At 34.2% G+C, this 12,898-nt stretch overlaps 1 protein-coding gene across 1 annotated transcript in view; it reads right to left on the reverse strand.

The window, feature by feature from the left end:
• Window positions 1-12,476, reverse strand: part of LOC117121220 — a gene marked incomplete at both ends in the record, with an annotated part of 15,579 nt that extends 3,103 nt beyond the window's left edge. Inside the window, 8 exons of the mRNA XM_033266347.1 lie at window positions 5,515-5,612; window positions 6,244-6,336; window positions 6,928-7,020; window positions 7,678-7,740; window positions 8,513-8,706; window positions 9,295-9,483; window positions 11,145-11,187; window positions 12,000-12,476. Of these exons, the coding sequence (XP_033122238.1) occupies window positions 5,515-5,612; window positions 6,244-6,336; window positions 6,928-7,020; window positions 7,678-7,740; window positions 8,513-8,706; window positions 9,295-9,483; window positions 11,145-11,187; window positions 12,000-12,476 (1,250 nt within the window). The remainder of the gene's footprint in view (window positions 1-5,514; window positions 5,613-6,243; window positions 6,337-6,927; window positions 7,021-7,677; window positions 7,741-8,512; window positions 8,707-9,294; window positions 9,484-11,144; window positions 11,188-11,999) is intronic.
• Window positions 12,477-12,898: the final 422 nt, after the last annotated feature.

A 12,898-nucleotide genomic window follows, 5' to 3' on the forward strand; every position in this document is an offset into this window, starting at 1 on the left:
AATGGAGAAAGGTACCAAGTCAAGGTTCCATGGAAGGAAGATGAGAAAAGATAAATGCCTAAAACCAACTACGAAATGGCGGAGAAGAGACTCACAAATTTAGAGAAACGTTTGAAAAAAGATACAGTCTTGGGAGCTGCATACCAAGAGGTCGTGGATAGTTATCGGGAAAAAGAGTATATAAGAAAGGTGAATCCAGAAGTAAAACATAATCTTGAACAGCAGTGGTTCCTTCCACACTTTCCTGTAGTTAAGCTAGATAGAGAAACAACCAAAGTCAGGGTAGTGTATGATGCTTCTGCTCCGTATCGTGGAGTGTCACTAAATGATGTCATACATAACGGACCAAAATTACAAAATAATCTATTCGATGTGTTATTGAGATTTCGAAGAAATTCAGTAGCTGTGGTCTGTGACATATCTGAAATGTATCTACAAATAGAGTTGGCTAATGAAGATAAGCAAATGTTTAGGTTTTTATGGCGAGATCTAAATGAGAGTAAAGAGCCAGAGTTATATGAATTTAATAGATTAGTATTTGGAGTTAATGTGGCGCCATTTATTTCCCAGAAGGTTGCACAAGAAAATGCTAAGTTACATGAACGGTGGTATCCTCTAGCAGCAGAAACAGTATTAATGAGTACATATATGGATGATAGCATGGACTCAGTGAATGATGTGAAAACAGCGGTTGAGTTGTACAATCAACTAATGGAGTTATGGGGGAAAGCTGGTATCAAGGCGAGAAAATGGTTATCTAATTCTAAGGAAGTTTTGGAGGCGATACCTGAAGACCAAAGAGCCAAAGAACTGAAATTAAATGAAAGTGAATCGCCATCAGTAAAAACATTAGGATTAATGTGGAAAGCTGAAAGTGATGTATTTGTTTTCAGAGGACCAGGGGGGTCTATAGAAAACATGACAAAGAGAAATATTTTAAGTAAAATTGCGACATTGTTTGATCCGCTTGGTTTTATATCACCAGTGATTATTTCTGCAAAGATAATGCTCCAGGAGCTCTGGACACTGGGAGTATCTTGTGATGAACTTGTACCACAAAATGTAGCAAACGGTGTAGCGGACTGGTTGAGTGGTTTACAAAATCTACAGAAATTAGAAGTTCCAAGATGTATAAAATTTACTACTGACAAAGATCAAAAAATTCACACGTTCGTTGATGCTTCAAACGATGCGTATGCAGCAGTTGTATATTTAAGAAGCTCTGATGGTGAACAAAAGACAGTGCGATTGATAGCATCAGAAACCAGAGTAGCGCCACTAAAATCCATGAGCATCCCCAGATTAGAATTAATGGCAGCTATGTTAGGGCTACAACTTACTATATCGATTGTAACTGTATTGAATTACGATATAAAGGAGGTTACATTTTGGAGTGACAGTATGGATGTACTCTGGTGGGTACGAGGTCGTAGTAGATCTTTCAAGCCCTTTGTGGCAAATAGGATAGGTGAGATACAACAGAAGACCAACCCAAACCAGTGGCGTCACGTACCAACGAAGTCCAATCCCGCCGACGTTGCCTCAAGAGGTACTACAGTTGAGAGTTTGAAAGTCAATAAAATGTGGTGGAATGGACCAGAATTCTTAATGGAGTCTGAAGAACGTTGGCCAGTAAACAAAATAGAGCAAAGTGGAAGCGTCACCGAACAAAGAAAATGTGTGCGTTCCTTCTTAAAACAAGTTGGGCCATTAAACATAGATGATGATTGGAGACTGGATCCAAAACGGTATTCAAGTTGGTCTAGACTGATTAGAATAACAGCTTATGTTCATAGGTTCATAACAAATTGTCGATCCAACAAAAATTACAGGGTCTATGGGCGGTTGGAGCATGAAGAGATCCAGTATGCGGAACTGAGCATAATACGAAAAGCGCAACAAGAATCATTCCCAAATGACATAAAGGAACTTAAAGGAAAATGGTATTGTTGGATCTAATAGTGTATTGAGTACATTAACACCTACAGTAGACGAAGACGGAGTATTGCGCATGACAGGACGTTTAAGTTTGGTTGACGCCTTGCCACATGACGTCAGATACCCAATCATATTGCCTAGAAAGCATCCAGTCACTAAACTTATTGTAAGGAAGTATCATGACTTGGGTAAACATGTAGCTGGAACAAATCATATATTATCACTGTTATCGGAAAGATATTGGATAATTCATAACAGAGAAGAAATCCGAGATTGTGAGAGGAGCTGCATGGGATGTAAGCGACGAACAGCAAAAATAGGCGAACAAATCATGGCTCCACTTCCTGAAATTAGGACTAAGATGGATAGTTTAAAGGCGTTTACCCGAGCGGCAGTAGATTATGCAGGACCATTTCTGACAATTCAAGGCAGAGGCAAGGTCAGAACAAAGAGATATTTGTGTCTATTCACTTGTTTGTCAACTAGAGCTGTCCATTTGGAGATAGCTTACGGATTGGACACTGATACATTCCTAAACGCATTTTATCGTTTTGTGAGTCGGAGAGGCCAGCCAAAAGAGATTTTATCTGACAATGGGACAAATTTCGTAGGAGCGAATAGGGAGTTAAAAGAATTAATTAAGTTGTTAGACCACAAGAAAATACAAACAGCAACAGTGGAAAAAGGTATTAAGTGGAGGTTTATACCACCGTTGACTACTCATTTTGGCGGCGCTCATGAGAGCTTAATAAAGTCTGCGAAGAAAGCAATTTATGCAATACTTAAAAATGCAGACATCACTGATAAAGAATTGCACTCGGCATTTGTAGGCGCAGAAGGAATTATGAATTCGCGACCATTGACATACCAAACTGCTTCAGGGAAAGATGCTTTACTATTAACTCCTAATCACTTCCTGCATGGGCAGATGGGTGGAATGTTTGCCTCGGAGGAGATCTTGGATACAACTAAATTTAGCCCACGGAAAAGGTGGCGCCGTGTTCAAGAGCTGATGAGGCATTTCTGGAACAGGTGGTTGAAGGAGTGGCTACCTGCATTGAATAAGAGAAATAAGTGGAAGGAGATGAAACGAGACATAGAAGTAAATGATGTTGTTTTGGTAGTCGAGAAGGAAACTATGCGCGGCCGGTGGCCATTAGGTAGAGTGGTAGAAGTTTTCCCAGGACCAGACGGTCATGTTAGGGTAGTTAAGGTTAAAACTGCTAATGGAGAAATAGTAAGAGGGATTAATAAGGTATGTCCTTTAGAGATCATGGAATGAACAAGTGTAGGAAGATGTAGTAAAAAATTGTACTGTGGTAACAAAATAGTTGGGGATACTATGGACTTGTAATTGAGTTTGTGTTATGCTCATAATTGTTGTTAAAAAAAATAAATAAATAAATAAAATAAAAAAATTAAAAAAAAATTGTTAAAATGTCTATCAACGGTCCGATGGAACATAAAGTAAACATATGATAGTAATAATTAATAGGGATCAATATTATGTACCATAATGTAAAGTAAAAAAGAAATGCATAAAGCTAGTGTGAACAAATTTCAGTGAAATTGTAAAGGTCATAGTAATGTATTTCATGCCATAGTTCATTAGATTGTACTGGATTCATATATACCATTCATAAAAGCAGTGTTCACAAAGTTTAAAAAGTGTTTGTACATGTATGCTATTGGTGCTTCATAAATCATATATACCAGGTATTCAATGTTATTATTATGTTAAACAAATACCATGATGATGTAAAATTGTGAAAATTATGTTATGTTAAAATTAATGCGAAATGTCGACAAACTGTAGTATGTCGAAGAAGGGGAGAATGAATAGAAGAAAAATTATTATTTAATTAAAACAATAGTTGAAATGTTGGGGGCGCTATAATAGTTTTTAGGCGAGAGCGCAAGGTTGTTGTTGTTTTTCGATCATGGCTGTTGACCGGGTTTTCTTAGAAAATAAAGAAACAAAACAAGTTTAAATGCGATTGTGTTCCTTTATGACAGTGAGCAGTAATAAAATATTGGAAAGCGTCAATCCAATGCGCTTAACAATAACAAAAAAGGACTTAAAACAAAAAATGATAATCAATATAGTAGAAATTATGTGTGGTGGAAAGCAGTGCACGGTCAGACTGCGGCCAAGATATTAAATAAAAATCGTGACAAAGTGAAAAAAGTGATTTATGATTTAGAAAAAAAGAAATGTTTTTTTGAGCAAGGCCTTAAAGAACTCAACTGAGTCAGTACAATGAATATGGAGAGGAAGTTCATTCCAAAGCCTAAAACCTACAGATGGAAAGGCTCCCTGGACATAGGTAGTGGTTAAAGTCTTTGGTATTTGTAAAAGCATTTTAGATAATGATCTTAGTGAGCGTGATGGACGGTAATTTTCGATTATACGTTATTCTTTACGTAATAAGACAAACTTGGTTCAGGATTATTACACATTTTTTTTACATAGTACTGATTGTGGTTGTTATCATTGTTCTTACTGTTTATAATGAAACTGTAATTAATGACAGAAAAATGCAAAACGAAAATAAAAACTGTCAAGGGTCACCATCAACCATTAATTAAATTAATTAATTAATTAAATAATTGGATTGGATTGGATTGGATTTATTCAGTGGTTGATAGCCCACGAAAGCCTAAGAGAAGATTTATTTCCAGTGGAATCGTTCTGGTGATGATTGTGCAGTACCCCCGGGAGATGCAACTCCCTGCTCTTTTCCGAATAATGTACTGCGTTCTGGACGTTGGACGTTGACGACCATCACCCCTATGGATCCACTCAAGAGTATCATTTAAATAAACATTCTGTGAAGCCAAGTCAGCCAAATGCTGCAAATATTGCCGTATAAAACAAAATATTCTCAAGCATAATATTGAATACTACTACGTCTGCTAATTTTAGATAGACCTTTTGCAAATGAAAGTCAAATTACCTTTTGAATAAAGAACGAGCCAATAATAATTTTGTTTATGATATGTTAAAGCAAGTAAGATAGGCCAACTGGTAAAGGGTAAAAACGGATTATACAATACATGCTAAAATGTGATGGATATAGCATTCCTTATTCGTCAGGAATTGATTTATTATTGTTATTAACATAGTCACTTTATATTATATTTTATCCCATTATATTTAGTGAAAATATACGCATTTGTATCAACCGCACTCACTGAAGTGTTATGTTCCACTTTATTATCCTACATACTGAATACCGTACTCCGCTGGTCCTTTCCCTGTATAGTACTAACGTAATTTGAATAATGAATTATCATAATGTGTTATCTTTGTAGAGTCAAAAAAAGTATTTTTTATGATATTTGAATGGATATAAATAGGAACTCAAAATATACCAATAATTTAAAAGAATGGTTCTACAATATATTTCTTCCAGAGCAGTGTGCACGCGTCTGGACAGTGAAATTCTGTCCTTACTCAACTTAGTATATGATAGTCGGTCATAATCATAGAAATAACAGTAGTACCTAGTAGTAATTTGTAAGAATTTCTTTAGTAATGGCAAAATAGTAACACTGTATGTAGTGGTAGCTTACCTGTATCCGCATATTTTTCTCAGCTTCTTCAATCTTCAGATTTTCTCCTAAATTCCAATGAATTTCGTCATCTGTCCACATGATAAACGGTTCATATTCTTAACGAACGCGAAAAGGGAAAAACTCAAATTTGTTAAATATTTTAAATTCTATGGCAACAAGTTGGGAAGTACCGTATTTCAAAAAATATTAAACGTAATAAAATAATTCTGACCACGAAATAGGAACAAATAAAATGGGTATCGAAAGGGGGAAATTTACTTACTGATTATACGATATAAGACATAGAGGACGAGTTAGTAAACTTGGATTTTGGTGGGAGAGGTAGCGAGTTTTTCGTCCTTATATATCACACATATAGGCCTACATCAATACAACATTCGAAATAGTAAGGGAATGGCCGAATGAGGGTAAAAGGCTATTGATCATGCGCTGCACTGCTTTTGATGTTGTTTTCTATTTCAAGCAATAGGAACATATTCACATTTTAGACAAGCATCGCTGACGTCACAAGATCTACAAGTGAAATATAAACTTAAATGTACAATATGTATTGTAATTTAATATGTATATGTCTGTAAATCGGCATATGTATGTATTGATTGGATATGTATTGATTTATTTACGTGTGTATGTTTGTTTATAATGTGTATGTAAAAGCTAAAATTAATGGATTTGTATGAATAATTAATAAAACAGACCTATAACTTATAAACTTTGTTTGCTTACCATATGCTTGGTTTTCAACATCGTCGAGTTTACCGCTAGAAGACGTAGAGCCAGTAAACTTTAATTCATCTATTCTTTTCCCCTTCTGATATCCTTTTGAAATACGTACAGTCACATAAGTACAAAAAATATACTGCGTTTTGAATTAAAAACACGTTTATACTGGTATATAATAACAGTCACGTCTAGTTATTAGGTAACATTTCAATGTATTATGTACAAGAGGTAAAGGGGTACAATAGAGAAACTTTTAAAATGGATTAAATAGAATTTGTATAATGATCATGTACCGGTGTAATTGTTATGATAATTCAGTTTTATTGATTAAAACGTTCTTGCACTTGTTAATTTATGTATTTAATAACAAAATTTATCAATATTAGGCCTACACAATTAGGTAGCAGTGTTTGGTATTCAATTTGCAGTAGTGGAAAATTTATATTATTTCTATATGCTATTGTCGCACATTACGAAAATGACCACAAATACAGACACGTTAAAGCTTTCTTTTCGTTATTCGTGTCACACCAACATTTATTTATTAATTATTTTTCTTTTTTGTGTAGATATGATTTATTTACGTGTGTATGTTTGTCTATAATGTGTATGTAAAAGCTAATATTAATGGATTTGTATGAATAATTAATAAAACAGACCTATAACATATAAACTTTGTTTGCTTACCATGTGCTTGGTTTTCAACATCGTCAAGTTTACCGCTAGAAGACGTAGAGCCAGTAAACTTTAATTCATCTATTCTTTTCCCCTTCTGATATCCTTTATTCGAAATACGTACAGTCACATAATTACAAAAAATATACTGTGTTTTGAATTAAAAACACGTTTATACAGATGTGTATAAGAGACAGAATAACAAAAGTTAACAATATTATACAGTTAGGTAGCAGTGTTTGGTATTCAATTTGCAGTAGTGGAAAAGTATATTATTTCTATATACTATTGTCACACATTACGAAAATGACCACAAATACAGATACGTTAAAGTTTTCTTTTCGTTACTCGTGTCACACCAACATTTATTTAGTAAGTATTTTTCTTTTTGGTGGTTAGGATCAAATCAATGAAACGGAAATTGATACCGTAAGTCCTTTTAAAAGAGCATAGTGATGTATTGTCAAAGGGGTTCCACAGTTTGCTCCAAAACATTACCAAATGTCTTGCGAGTAGATTTAAATGGTACCGTAGATTTTTAAAATTATATCCGTCTTTATTTAATATTTGTATTCGTGTAGCATAATATGCGGTGAATGATTAACTGGGGATCAAATCTGAAAACCTACAATTGATGTAAAACTTTTCATCATTTTATTTTGTAAGCTTTTAATATAGCCTGACCATCGAATAATGCATATCTTTAGCTAAGGCTGAAGACACTACTATACGAATTAATATGCTTGTCAAAATTATACTTGCCACGCTTTATCCAGCCACCGACGATAATTCGTCCATTTGATAGCTTTTTACCGCTATGAGGATCTATAATAGATGACGGTAAAATGAGAAATGAGAAATATAAATTAAAGAAAAAAAATATTCGCTACTCATTCTCATCATCCTCAGCAATCCCTTCATCATAATCATCAGCACCAGCAGCTGGTAGGCTTAAACTTTATTCAAATACCTATCGTGATCTGTATCATTAAAAAAAAGTAACTGTGAAACTATACTGTTTGTACTAATTTGGGGCATGTCAATAAACTGTAAAACAATCCTTTTCTATTCAAATGCCTAGGTCTACGTTTTTCCGATGATAATTGATCTGGTTAGTAACAACACTAGGCCTACACATCAGCAGTGGCGTATTTATGAGAGCATTGGTAAACTAGGGGTACACGCCTCTTAAAGAGCCATTGGCCGTAGCCCCTCCCCCGGCCGGCCCTCCCTCACCTCACATCTAATTATCTGACACCACCACTTATATGTTCGTCCCCCATCAGTCCTAACGAATTGCGAAGTTACACCACGAGCACCACCAATATCATCAGGGCCACCAACATCATCATTATCACCCCCACCGCAACAACCTCATTAGGCCTAGGCCAAAGTTTTACTAAAATATCCTGTTGTTATATTAGCAAATTTTCTGCAAAAAAAAGGTGAGTGTGAGGTCCATTCATGGATAGGTGAGAAAACTGTAAACAAACGATAAGCCTATCTATTCAAAGTGATCTGAGGATCATTATTTTTACTAAAATTTGTTTTTATGTTATCATTATCTAAACTTTCTTTTCTTATGCTAACAACTCACCAAATTTTAAAATCTCAACAGGTCCCTTGGATTCTAATGTCTCAACGATGTTGTTAATTAAATCAAAGCTTCCGTCTGGCAGGAAAGAAAACACCTTCCCTAGCAATCGTCTGTCTTTAGATACATTTATAAATCCAAGGAAGATATACGAATGATACCGACCTGGTAGTGCAACGAAGCTCAACAACTCTTCTCTGAAAGATCAGCGGGGGATTTAGAGTAATTTTTGTCAAAGCTTATCAGAAAATCACCATGCTAAATGTTAAAAATCAATCAAATACAAACTCAAATTAAAATTATGGTGCAAGAGGTTTAAAGGGGATTTACCCTTTCCACCCCTACCAGGGGCTAATTCCATAAGGCTATTCAATTCGCACATTCACGCCCCTTCTTTCCTAACGGGTTATGATCCACCCCTGCAGATGTAAACAATTTCAATTTAGTTAATACATTCTATCACAGTGATAAATTCTAATTCAATAAACATTGGCGAAGTCGGTGTTAGCTCGCCCCTCGGCAGCAACCAAATACTCAACCACGTATGAAACATTCAACAAAGCACATATCCCTCTGGTCCCAAATAGGTAATAGATCCCCCACAACCCTTAATTCTCAGACTAAAAGACCTCAATTGCTGTTCGTCTCCCCATTCCCGGAAAATTATTTGGTCAGGTTATAAACACAACAAACCCTCCATAGGACTATAACTACACATGACCTTGCAATGATGGCCTTCTATAGCTTTTGCAAGATATACCGAATAAATGTATATTACATCTTACTCTGGTTTAAGTAAAACTTTGGAAAAATCGTTCCATCTAATAGTAATCTTGTTGTCTTCAGAATGAAATTTTCCTGCACACGTAATATAGCGTAAAATTGTTATATCTTCTCTTTGTTCTTCTTTTTTTTCTTTTTCCATTTTTAGCGCAAATGCATACACTTGATCACTAAGGACAATTCCAATTGGACTGAAAATAATAATAATAATAATAATAATAATAATAATAATAATAATAATAATAATAATAATCATCATCATGAATTAGTGAATCATCAAAGACTCTATTTTCACGGAGTTGGATTAAAATTGTTTACAAGAATATAAAATACATACACAAAACAGAAAAAATATAAAAAAAACTCAAGAATCGATCACAAAAATAATAAAATAAAACAAATAACAAAGGTAAAAAAAGACAATTAGGCCTATAATCATTTATGCAATTGAATAAATTATTTTTCTAACTTATTGTAAAACTATAACTAAATACCAAAAGGCACACCAATACATAAATAAAATTATTTATTTTAAGTTAATTATTATTTAATTTATTGCAAATTAATAATACATTAAGTAAAAAATAAATGTGTTACTAGAACTAAATCATAAAGACAATTCTCACGTAGTTTATTTTACTTACATTTGTAAAAAGTTGTCTATACATTATGCGTTATATAAACTCATAATTCGTTTTCACTAACCATGTGTAATATTTATTGTAGGCCTGTTGAAAATGTTAACACTCTTGTTGTTTAGAATACAATTGAAAAAAAAAATCGAAGTTTTAATTGAAACAATTCCTTGTTTTTATTTACTTTTTTCATGATGTTGAAAATACAAATATAGGATCATGCTTGGTGTGTTTGAGCTTGTAGCCTATGCAATCCAAGTTTGGGCATGGCCTGCTAGGCATCTTATTTAACGGAGACTCGTCGATTACAGATACGGTAGATGGATTGTAAACAGAAAAAGAAAAATGCCCTTGCCCACCTAAATTTGGTTGAGATGTGACGCTAAACAAGTATTTTTTTCGCGCCGCACCTGGCTGTCGATCAATAGGAAACAGTCATTAAGAAACTGTAGGATAGCGGTAACTTTTACTACGAAGAAATTGGAATTAAGAACTAAGCAATAGCATGCGAATTACCGAATAGCCTCCGTGAATTATCTATAAAAACACAGTGAGAATGCGCTTGAAAATTCTAGACAGCCAGTGAGCATGTGCATTGAGTAAGTGACGTTATCGAACCATTTCTAGCATGCGCAGTTACCAAAAGAGTCTCAGGAACCAAATAGCGGCTGCGAAGATTGTGTCGAAATATTCGGTGGTGTACGCTGAAGAGGGTTAGGGTGGGTTATCTATTATCGAAATATCGTACAGTACCCATGCTTTATCGACCCATAAAAATATAACCACACACTGGCGGCAGTAGTAGAAGGGATTAGCCAAGCAAATGGGGGAGGGGGATGAATACAAATAAATAAAATAATAATAATAATAATTATAATAATAATAATATTATTATTATTATTATTATTATTATTATTATTATTATTATTATTATTATTATTATTATTATTATCATCATTAACATTAATCAAAGTATTATAATGAAAAAAATCCAAATGGAAGAATTGAGGCAATCAATACGGTAAATTATATGCTATGTCATAACAAAATTCACAAATATTATAAATTTAGAATTAGTTTTATAAACAAATTGAATAAGGTAAAGATGTCGCGGCGTTTTTTTTTTTTTTTTGGTTTTTTTTTTATAGGCATTTCTTGTTTAAGTTGGCCTAATGGATAGCAATATAACAGTACAGCTAATCAAACCACAATCTCACCTGATGAACTGTTTCTTGTCGACGTCGCTCCTGTAAACGGGATCTAAATAAAAGAAATAATATAATATTTATAAATAAGGTTATATACTGCTTATATACGTGGAAGCGGTTGGCATAATGGTTGTGCCTCAAAATTCTGAAACTTGAAGTCTTGGGGCTCGGGAATTTTGCTCTGCAGGTCACTTGTGTAATTGGTCAAGGCGATATATATATAAGGAGGTTCGAGTGCCTAATGCTCTAATATATTTCATGCTATGCAATTTTGATATTTTTCATACTATGGAATTTCCGCATACGTTCCAGTGACGTGGATTCCCTACCTCGAGGTCAGGGGTTCGAAACTCTCGCTGTAGAAGTCGCTTGTGTCCTTAAGCAATGCATTCTACCTACGTTGTCTCTCTCTACCCAGTATAAATGGGTACCTGTAGGATGTTGAGCCATTGAATGCACTAGTTTCGTGCGCTAAGACTAGACTGTAGCACACGACTAGGCATACTCTCCAGGGAGCAGAGAAGGTTGCACTTTTTGCTTGTTTGCCATTGTATGTTATCCAATGACCAAGGGTAATAACACTCGCCTTTGATCTATCGTATAATTTGAAATTGGCGCTATATAATTATTCAAGCATTATTATTATTATTGACAGAATTAATTATGCGGCAACGCAATCTTGAGTTTAGTTGTGCGTATAGCGCGCTATATAAAAAAGGATAGACTTATACTGTATTACACTGTTTTATGATTGGGAATGTAGCATCAAAGTAAAATGATAAAGCATTGTTTAATTGAACTACTGTACATAAATTTCACTTTGGTTGTGCGGGCTGTATGGTTACCTACTTCAGGCTGACTTACTTGAGAGTTGAATGCACGTTTTTCCAAAAAATGTGTGTTTTATATTTGGTAGCACACCAGTCAAACGTTTCTCGTGTTTTATCTGCATTAAGTATACATATTGTCCTTCAACGTCGTCGGTTACGTCTTTAAATGTAAGGTATCCTTCTGCAGCTGCACCTGTTTTAATACGTCCCTTTAATTCGAACGTAAATTCGACTGGTCCATGGCTGTCATTAACATTACAGTTCTCTGTTATTGTATCTTTCAATTTTTCGTCAGGTGGATAAAGTCTCCTTAATTTGTTTTCTGGCCAAGTACATGATACTAATGATAGAGTACAAAACGGATAATTGTGTCCCACCATTTTTTGGAAACACACATGATTTGGTTCATAATTTGATTTAAAAGATGCTTTGATGCACTCTCCTCTTGCCACCGTTATCTCTTTATCGTGTTTGAAATCAAGAGCTTCTTCATATTCTGATTTTGCAAAGTCTGCCAAGCACAAAAATATACATTTATATTTTTATTAACGGATGTATACCATAATTATCGAAAAATAGTCATTCTAAATATAGTATTATTAATTATTTTTTCAGGCAAAAGATACGATTTACAAAATATAATGAACATTTAATAAATGAAGCAAACACAACATTAACAAGTCATTAAATAAACTATTAGCTGCCAGGAAAGCACAAAAAGCAGTCTAAACCACTGCCACCAAAGGTGTGTACCTCCAACTAATGACTACTAGATAAAACAATTAATATAAATGACTAAAGCATTGCACTATTAAGCATAATATATATATATATATATATATATATATATATATAATATGTATAAATATTATGCTTCATATAATAATGCAATGCTTTGGTCATCATATATATATATATATAAGTATATAAGAG

Source organism: Anneissia japonica, unplaced genomic scaffold, assembly GCF_011630105.1.
Source record: "Anneissia japonica isolate Jap-2015-1 unplaced genomic scaffold, ASM1163010v1 scaffold930_len16149_cov111, whole genome shotgun sequence".
Lineage (NCBI taxonomy): Eukaryota > Metazoa > Echinodermata > Crinoidea > Comatulida > Comatulidae > Anneissia > Anneissia japonica.